The sequence below is a fragment of the Macrosteles quadrilineatus genome, unplaced genomic scaffold (genome assembly GCF_028750875.1).
Source record: "Macrosteles quadrilineatus isolate MER2022 unplaced genomic scaffold, UCM_ALF_1.0 Scaffold_7__1_contigs__length_78375512, whole genome shotgun sequence".
Classification (NCBI taxonomy): domain Eukaryota; kingdom Metazoa; phylum Arthropoda; class Insecta; order Hemiptera; family Cicadellidae; genus Macrosteles; species Macrosteles quadrilineatus.
In genome coordinates, this window is record NW_026542600.1 from 39,845,495 (window position 1) to 39,855,911 (window position 10,417).

At 35.4% G+C, this 10,417-nt stretch overlaps 1 protein-coding gene across 2 annotated transcripts in view; it reads left to right on the forward strand.

Moving 5' to 3' along the window:
• The window catches only part of LOC128998290 (acyl-CoA-binding domain-containing protein 5), a 79,497-nt gene extending 69,080 nt beyond the window's left edge, over positions 1-10,417 (forward strand). For both annotated transcript variants that reach the window (XM_054424365.1, XM_054424364.1), the window contains exons 5-9: positions 902-1,013; positions 2,363-2,472; positions 5,933-6,002; positions 8,550-8,659; positions 9,572-10,417. In XM_054424365.1, the coding sequence (XP_054280340.1) occupies positions 902-1,013; positions 2,363-2,472; positions 5,933-6,002; positions 8,550-8,659; positions 9,572-9,703 (534 nt within the window). In that variant the 3' untranslated portion in view covers positions 9,704-10,417. The remainder of the gene's footprint in view (positions 1-901; positions 1,014-2,362; positions 2,473-5,932; positions 6,003-8,549; positions 8,660-9,571) is intronic.

Genomic DNA, 10,417 nt, shown 5'->3' on the forward strand with positions numbered 1-10,417 from the left:
AGAACCTATTTAAAACCAAATAAATGTGTGTAACATGTTGCCCCCGTCCCAAAAAAAATTAAAACACATAATAATAAACTACAAATCCAGTATCTACGAAGTAAAAGGCCAGGGACATGAAAACGTACGTTTTTAAATTTTCACTCATATCACTACTTTTGATTTTTAACACTAAAACAATGATAAACGTAATAAAACACATCAGTCATTGGTTCAAGGTTAACCAAGCTGTTTACAAATACGCACGTCAGCTGTCTGCTACAATATTTTCGGAACTAAAATGAAAAGCGCTTAGAGACAGACCTCTGGAGAAAGCTCTGAATCTGTAAAATAAAACGATACCTAACTCGATCCAGTTCAATCCGATTTTGTCAGTCATAGAGCCTTCGCCGTAAACAGTGTTTGTGAGTCGCTGCAGCGACACAAAACACTACACAAAGTGTGTTATGTGTCGCTGCAGCGACAAATAACACTCGGAAGGTTAAGGCTGTTTATTGTTAACTAATTCTAGTATACAATATATTTATATAGCATATATATATATATATATATATATATATATTTATTAAGAGCTCCTGATATGTTTTTAAATATAGATGTACACATTATTTATAAACAGTGTGCACATGTTTTAGACCTATGGACAGTAACCAAAACATATTTCCTGCTGGTAAGAGCTCTTCCCTCGAGCACGGACTTGCAGTCCATTCGGGGGAATACTATTCTTACCACTAATAATGTATTCCTGTATTTATAAAGCTGAATAAAGTGATTTTTGATTTGATTTGATTTCTGAAGTCAAGATGTTACGCTCTACCATGTCAGGCCATAAAGTGTGTTGTTTTCAAGATGGCCCTCATGTATTATATCTGTAGTATTTTGAATCCTTGTTCTATTTCAGCAAACAGAACCAGACAGGGTCAAAGAGAATAACCTCAAGAAACCTCGTAGTAACAGTTCTCACTCCGTAGATCATGTCACTGTGGAAAAGTCAACTGCTCGGAGTCTTCAAGGTTTGTGTTTGTACTGTTAAAATAGCAACAAGTTTGGTCCACTGTCATTGTTATTATAGTAGAATATTCGTGCGTTTCTTCATGAAGCCTGGGTGTGAGGGGCTGTAGTGGCAAGTGGGGAGCCGAGCACGAGAGGGGAAGTTGACGTCGTCGTCCTATTCTGCTACTAGACTGACTAAAGACATTTTTCGTAGTTCGGACCGCGGTGCGGAGGCATCTCAGGTTGCTCGCACGAGTTTTGTGATGAGTATTTTGAATAAATATTGATTTCTTTACCTCATTAAGAGGAACATGAAAATGTTTATGAATGGAGAATAGCTTATTTTATAAAATTCCCTATATTAAAATTTAGAGTAGGTGATTTTTAATACTCCAAAAATTACTCGTTAATGAGTCAGAGATTTTTCGTTGGCAAAAACAAAGGTACGTAACCTGTTAGAATTGATTACCAATTTCGGAAGGCTTCAATATGAATAAAATATTACAGTGCCTTGAGAGCCAGCTACACTACCACCTATTCAGTTTGGCCTACAATGTTCTGTTAAAATGTTGAAGACATTGATTTTTAATTATTTCAGTTTATTTACAACAATACAAACTATTCTATGGTGTTCTACACCTAGAAGTAGTTAGAGATACAACAAATTGTAAATTTGGATACACTAATATCAGTATATTATGCTAATTTTGCTTTAGTTATGAATTACAGACATTCTATTGGGATCGTCTTGTGAAGAAAGTGTCAACTCTTCTATAAAGGGGCAATTAGACTAGCTAAAGTTCATCCAGATAAATATTGCAAAGACTTATTTTATATTAAAATCAAACTATTTATTGACTCAAAGAAAAACATTAATTATATAGCAGCTTGTAGTAGTAACTAGTGTCTCGTCAATTAAAATACTTCCTTTATATAGCCCTTATATATATAATCTTCCTCTATTGGGCCAGTCTACTCACGGTCATAACACCTTAACATAAGGCCAAGTTTTATTAAAGCAGTGCAACACACTTTTTAATTTATTCTCACAATACTAAAATTTTTATTTTATCACTATAGGCTTGTCTGAAATCAATAGTGGACTCCTTACGTGATTTTTATCCTTTATATGTATATTTTTAATTTAACCTCAACTGCCCTGCATGTCTATGTGGTGACCTAAAGACAGCTAAGTAGGCAAGTCATATAGGCAAACCAGTGATAGATAGTACAGGTGACAGGTCTCGAACCAGCAATGCTCGGCTTATTAGCCCAAGGCGCTACCGTGTTCTGTAATTTATTTTTATATTCATTTTTACCACCCATCATTACAAGCTTGCCTAAACTATTTGCATTTGTTTTTATTTAGTTTCTAAAGCGAGTGGAGAACTACCTCAGAACAGCCTTACTGTCATCAGGAAAGATATGGAACAAATCAAGAATCGTCTGCATTCTGTCGAGTCCTCACTGGTGAATAAGGTATGTACTGGGTTGCTTTATGAAAAAATTCCTACCTTTGATTAACATTTAGAACCAGACCTTGTCAAAACTATCAGAAGTAGATCGATACTTTTTAAACATACGCATTATTTATGAGCAAAATTACTATATCATACAATACAATAAAGGAATTGAGCAATAACAGCTAAACAGAAATGTACAAACAGAATGTTGCTTCTTTGTTTTTCAAGTTCACTCATTGTAAAATGTAATTAACATAAATTCAGTAGAAGAAAACAAAAATCAAACCTATGTTGCCTATCGTAGACTCTAAAGTTACCAGTTGTTGTAGCACTTACAGTTTACAATAACTTCATAGTCTCGAGCTACAAGGATTGTCCATTAACTAAGGTCTCCATTAGACAATAGACAATCTTCTTTATTCATCCAAGAACAATAATTGAATAGTGTCAGCAATCAATTATTATTCTAATGATAAATCTTTTGAGCTCCTGTTTTAGCCAAATAAGCCACTTCAAATCTGAGACCAACATTTTGTTCCTTACTTTGTCTACCACCATTCTAGACGGTTTTATGGTTGAATGGTATTTCCATAGTCTATGGGACAATTAGTCTTCTCCTAGTATTATTTATGTGGTCTCAGTTGTCAACCGCTATTGAAGTCTATGTGAAGTGTGAAGCTTAGAAAAACATACTCCCTTTAGTAGATTTCCCATCCTTATGGAACAGCTGAAGCAAATTTTACTGTTATTTCTGTCCGGTGTTCTGTAGAGTCGTGTTTTGATTAGTTTCTTGCTATTTCAGTAAACTAAAACCTTGTTTAACCAAATAAAACTATCTAATCATAGACAATAACTTGTCCACTAGCTATATAACCAAACAGTGAGGCACAAATCATGAGAAACTAACCCTAACATAATAGAAACAAAGTGTAAACAAAACACAACATCTACCGGACAGTACACCGGACAAAACTAACAATAAAATTGGCTTCAGCTGTTCCATTAGGATGGGGAATCTACCAAGGGAGTATGTTTTATCTATGGTTGAAGCTTCCATGTGTCTCTATTGCACACCGATCAGCAAGCAATGGTTCGTAAAATTCAATCACTATCTCAACAGAAACTCATGAACATCCGCTGCCGGCCTTGTTGTGCCTATCTGAGCCATTCATGCACATTTTCATTTTACTTCAAAAGACTTTTCTGCATACATATCTGTTAACTGGAAACTTGAAACAGTAATCAATAGTTATTTGTGTAATTAGTGAGCAAAGTGTCACTTTTCTGCTTAAGAGAGAAATTTTTACGCACAAGCCACAGGCGAGTGTGGAAAGTTTCTCAAGTGCAGCAAAGGCAATTTACACTCATGTTACACATTACATTTTTCCTACGGTTACTATAAAGCATAGAAATACTTAGTCTTTCAAACACTATACAACACGTTTTTAGGTTAGGCTAAATCCAAGTGCCGAACGAAATGATAAACACTGCATCAGCTGATCATAGTCGTAGTATCTTTAAGTACTGCCAACTTATTTTCAAATTACGTGCCTAATAAAAGTAAACTGTTTTGTGTTGTTTGGTTGGAATACTGGAGTGCGGTAAAAGTAAAAAGAGTGCAGCAAAAGTAAGTAAATGCAGAAATTAGCAACTTTCTGGGCTATAATGAGTGCAAGAAAGCCCACTTTGTCAGATGACTGTAGGAAAAATGAATTAACCCACTTTCTTAAAAAAAACCTTATCACAAAACAGGATTCGTACTTAGCGGCAGCATTAACTTTATTATACTACGTTTCTTAATACTATGACAAGACTAATAGGGGTTGGAACCAGCTATAAATAGTAGTGGATGAAATAAGGAACTTAATGTTGGTCTCAGATTTGAGCTAACTTGCTTTTATTTAGGCTGTGACAGGAGCTAGATAGAGACCTTAATTTACTGACAATTATCGTACAATGTCAATTTATGAAACTCGTATTCTATTGTTCTGTATGTTATGTATCGAATGGAAATCAACAAGATTTGATTTCATCTGGACAAATTGGTGTCTGTTTGCAACTGTGTGAGACCGCAATTTCAAACAAGGAGTCTACTATACTAAATATCATGTTAATTAATATTACAAATTGTGGAAGGATATAGAATAGATCAAGAATTGGCCGCATTATTTTTAGCTCATTGAGTCGTTTCTAACAGCTTGTACAAATGAGGGCGTTTGTCAAACACACGTTAGCCAAGAACCTAGGAACAAATGGAATCGTTCACATCCAAACGTGTGATTTGTGCTAACATCACCAAAACGCGACACTTGTAGTTTTCATTGGATCTGCTACGATTGTAGCGCGCTTCAAGTTACTAGACTGAGCATTGGATCGTACTCATGTATCAGTCGAGCGTGTGCTTTTGGCCAGTTCTGATGTGAAGTCATCTTTGTGTTTTGTTATCTATGTGTGTATTGTGAATACAATGGACGCTGAAACATATACAATGATGTTTTACTGTACTCATATGAAAGTAAAGTTGTTGAAAACTTGTTGGGGTGTTCTCTCAATTTTGGGTACAGCGTCACAATTGAACCCATGGTTAATCTATAATCTATCACAGGATGTACCCACCATCTTCTTTGTCTTCTTCGCTTTGCTTTGTATCTACGGTATATCAACATGTTAACCATTCTAGCTCCATAGTCGCACTGGAGTAGTAGACTGGTTCAACTAACGTGCTGTCATGTGTACGGTTTCACATTGCTAAAACATGGCGTCTAACGTCCTCATGTTTGCAGGGCCTAAACGCTGTTTTTATTTAGTGTATCTCTGAGAAAAAATTGTTGAACAAGTTTAGGTGTTTAATGAACTAACATATGCTGCAAGTATAAACTTATTTCTCAAGAATAATTCATAAGTTTAAATCGCAGCATACATTTAAAATGGTAAAGTGAATGAATTAAAATCAATATATCTCATTTTTGATGTTAGCCTCCACATTACATTGAATATATAAAAATTGGTGAAAATACCTGCTTTTTAGTAATCTAAATTTTTGCTTTGACGCAACTAGTTTTGACTTCACGAAGTCATCATCAGGGGTCCATAGGATCTCAAAATCACTTCATAAGAAGGTTGTTGATTTACATATTATACATACACAAACACGAACATGAACCTAGATACGATGTGTGAATCGTATCTATGTTCCTGCTCGTGTCCATGTCCATGCTCACGTATAAATGCACAATATGTGTATCGACGACCTTCTGATGAAGTTATTTGACATCCCCTGGACACCTGATGAATCCCCTTCATGAAGTCTAAACTAGTTGCGTCATTGCAAAAATTTGGATAATTAAGAAGCAGGTATTTACACCAATTTTTAATTTTTATAAAATAAATAAATGCTGTGAGCAGTTTTGCTTGCTGATCCAATGCATAAATATTCTCCACAAAAATTACTTGATTCTGATTCATTCCTGTTTCAGCCAATGCTGGCCGCCAATGGTGAAGCTCAAGGAGTTAATTTGTCAAGCGGTGGGGAGAAACTTCTTTCTGGTCAGTCAATATATATGTCTAAACATAATATAATGTAACTCAATTGTACATAAAAGCAATATTTTGATAGACGAGTACAGCTAACTGCCTCTCTGTGATTTGGCGTAGGTCCGTATAGACATTCTGGGACGTTTCAGATAGGGCGATTTCTGGTGAATCACTAATATCTTGGTTCGCAATCGATATTCAGGTTTGAGCTTTGATTGAAGCATCAATATGGGCAGAGTCGCCAATCATTCACCTGTGCGAAACAGTTTTTATATGGTCCTTGCCTAGTACGCACTCAGAGCAAAAAATATTGATACACTCATTGTGAGTTGAGGTGTTGAGTGTTTTCGAAGCATTCACTGTTTATTTTTTTCTAAATTTATTTAAATTGGCTTGGTAAGTATAACAATAGAAGAGATTACTTACACAACATCAGTAAAAGAGATCAGTTTAACTTGATCGATGGTGATGGTAGTGACAATACATTTTTTTGTAACACTTCAAGTGCTCAAGACACCGGTAATGAGTAAGGTGCTATGTATCTTATCTGGGGTGTGGTAAATAATAGCAACTTAATAACTTCAAAAACTGACCGGCTTCATGATGGTTAAGTGGGAGTCTCAAGGTAAGGTTGGAGTACAGGAGGGCAAGTGTAGACCAATGAGATGTCTTTATTGCGATTGGACGATCTGATGTGATACAATCTTGTGCCAAATAATTAATTTTTATAATTTGAATTTTAATACACATTGAGTGCTGAGTTGGATACATGTTTGCATTGCAACCTCAACCTAACAACTTTTTTGATATGACATTTTTTCAAATACGAATGTACAGTAGACCCCCTCTTAACCGACCTCGTATTAACCGACAATCGGATTATCCGCCTTCGATCGTAAAATAATACAGTTCGTTTTAACCGACCTTTTTTGAGAGCAGCTCGGTTTAACCGCCGCTTTCTAGGAATCTCGGCATTTCCGCTCCCACACTGGGCGATGAGAACTGAACCATGCTTACCTCTACAGGATATGACTAAGAATAAGTTATTTTGTGTTGATCACAAAAAATATAGCACAGCCTATTGTCAGTTTGTCATCATCGTTCGTAGCTCTAGCGCATCTGATCGGTATGCTATCTGTGCGGCAAATTTATAACATCATAAAGTGCATTAGGATTTTGAGAACTGATTATCTTATCGCTGGAGTAAACAAACAACGCAACTTGTAGGAAGGGCAGGGAAGGGGGGTTAACAACCAAGGTCAAGATAGTTTTTGTGCCTCGAGCCTCCAGTGAGAGGCTATAAATAAACGTCCTGTCTTGTAACAAAATGGTTGCTTGTATCTTTAATTTTGACAAAAGGTTCTGTACTGTATTACGATGGATTTGGAAAGCATCAATTAAAAAATTACAGTACTTAAGTTATTAAAATAGGAATTTTATTGACTCTTGCCTAGTATTATAATATATTCCACTGAAAGTAGGCCTATTTGACTTGACCGTGTTTTGTGTTTATTTGTGACTTTTCTATTAATACGAAAAAGGAGATAAGAGTACTGTAGTTTATTTTATAAATAATACAAGTATGATTTCAAAATAATGATTATATAATTCCAAATGAATAGCACTTCATTATGTTATGATTTTAGGGATTGTCCGTTTTATCCGACCTTTTGAGTTATCCGACCTAGGTCCGGTCCCATTAGGGTCGGTTAAGAGGGGGTCTACTGTAACATACAAAAACAATCATCTCTCGACATGAAAGCTTAGTCATACCATTCCGATCAGTATTGGTAGACCATTTTATTCAGTTTCGTCGGGTATGTCGGGATCAGTTGTTGATGATGTACTGCAAAAATCAAAGGAAACATAGTGTCATAATGACAACAGGAATGACCAAAATTGTGAACAAATCTGGGATTTTTTAGGAACTGTGGTTTTGGCTTCTGTGGACCATGACAAAAAAAAGTATAGTGGTCCTCGTTGTACCATAAAGACTATGGTGATACTTATTTCCCCTTTATTTTCTATTAGTTTAGTTTTTTCTACTAATTTAGGACACCATTTTTAATCAGATACGATTTATTTTAGTAAATTAACAGTATGTCTTTTGACGTCTTGAATCTTTCTGATTCTGATTTCCAGCCCAGTTCAGTGGTACCTATTGTTATTAGTGCGTAGAATAACTACATTGCTGATCTTTACTTACTTTTTATTAGTCAGATCAAATACTCTAAAGTGTGTATGCAATAGGGACCACTGAAAACCTTTGTTAAATTTAATTTAAAGCTTAAATTTTGTACAGTTGAGCTTAGTTGGATTCAGATACGTACAAAGATTCAGCTGTACGCAAGAGTTTAAACATATCAGAAAATACATTTTATTTTAAACCAATCTAGAAACAGAAATAATTTCCCATAAATCCTGTTTCAACCAATGAAGATACTATTTTCTATCAGTTGTCTGTTAGCCAATATAAACCCCATTTTCCATCTGTGATGTACAATACCATTTTCACAATCCTTATGTTTCACTTGATCTCAAATTTTGTCCATGTTTAAGGTGCAACTGTGACCTCTGAGGCGTTTAGAAGGGCGATTGAAAATATGACGAAAGAGGTGGAGAACCTGCAAAGGCGTATGGCAACTCTGGAAACCAGGAGACAGCAAGAGGTAAACATTCTTAGACAACCTTGTAACTGGATCCATGTCCCAACTACCTAACAACAAGAAGTTAGGAAAAAAATAATTGGTATATATGTAATCCACACATTATATGTATACAAGAGGTGTGTCTGCTCTTGATACTACTGATAAGGTATCGGCATCCAAAACCAATCAAGAGTAGATGCCGATACTGATACTCGACAGTGGTTGGATAAATTTGAATTCAAGATTTGATAGACGAAATTCGGACACTCAAATTTTCTGCAAAAAGTTACCAATACTAAAACACAATTCCAAAGCGTGTTCCATCATATGAAAATGCAGAGATTTTGCAAAGAGACAAATCAAATGCAGGCAAATGGCGATTGTCGCTGACATAAAATTATTGTACTATTTCTGGAATTGTGTAAGCCATTGCATTATTTTTTTAGAAGTCAGGCAACCAGCTATTGTCTAGCAAATTATCGTGCTGATACGGGGATAAATTTTGTCATTGTGTTTTTAATATTTTGTCCTATTGGAAAAAAGATAATTAGTATTGGATACAATAATTTATTATTTTAAATATAAAGTGGTAGTACTGGAAGCAGACTGGACTAGGCTATGACGGACTGATGAAGACACTGGATTGTAAGCTGTGCTGTCAATAGCTGATATCGGACTATTGTAGTAGCGGAGGGGAAAGTTGAAAATATAATGGGATTTGTAATTGAGTTTTTTATTCAAAATGTGTGTGCTGTCCCTTTAATCAATCAAAGGACAAGGGATTTGAGCCAATCAATTGATACAATTCTTATCACCATAAGCTGTTTTGAACAAGATGTTAGTTTTGACAATCAGATTTGAAAATAGAGCAATGAAGCGCCAAAACTAGTCAGCTGTTTCTGTATTTCAACAATGAGTTGTTTTTTGTTCCAGGCCAGTGTAAGGTCCAGTTACGTTCTGCCTCGTTGGTGGGGTTTGCCTCTCCACACCACAGCCTTCTTGATAGCTTGGCCTATCCTCGTCATCTTCATATCCAGATTGGTAGCCAACCGCAGAAAACACTAATTCCTTCAAGTCTGCTTCTTCATTCGCTGTTTTTCCTTCTTTTGTTGATTTTGTGTTTCGCTCAACTATGGACCATAATTTTTTGTCGGACCTTATTATGGTTTGCCTTGATACACACCCAGTGTGTTTTTGACTGTGTTCTTTCCTGTTCACTCGTAATTGAATATGTACGCTCGAGTGTTTTGATATGTTGTTCTTAAATATTAATGTTTGTGATATTTTTATCGAAGGTATCGGTTCTAAGCTAAGCCATGGTGTCCTGTGCATTTTTTATTTGTTAGTCAAATTTCATACGTATAACCTAAGCAACACCAATGGCTTTAAAAATTAATACCTTAAATATTCATTGTGTTCAGCTCTAGTAGACTTGTGGTGTAGTCAATATGACTTTAAAGCATGAGAGCCGTGTGTATAAGCCTTTTATCTTTTAGTACGAATGTTAAATGAATTTGTACCTTTCATTACTCAACTTTTCACATATAGGTAGTCTAGTTAAAAAATTCAGTTTTATAAATGCTAAATTTTTAATGCCGATACAAAGTCTTGTGTATTGAACATTGTATCGATAGGCAGCTTAATACCAAGCTCTTTTGTGCTTAGTTTGTTATGCAGACGTTGGTGTAGGCCAAACTTGTACGACTACTGTAATGATATGAGGTATATATTTTTGTACAATGATGTAAGTTATGAATTTAATAAAAGTTTAATATTGTT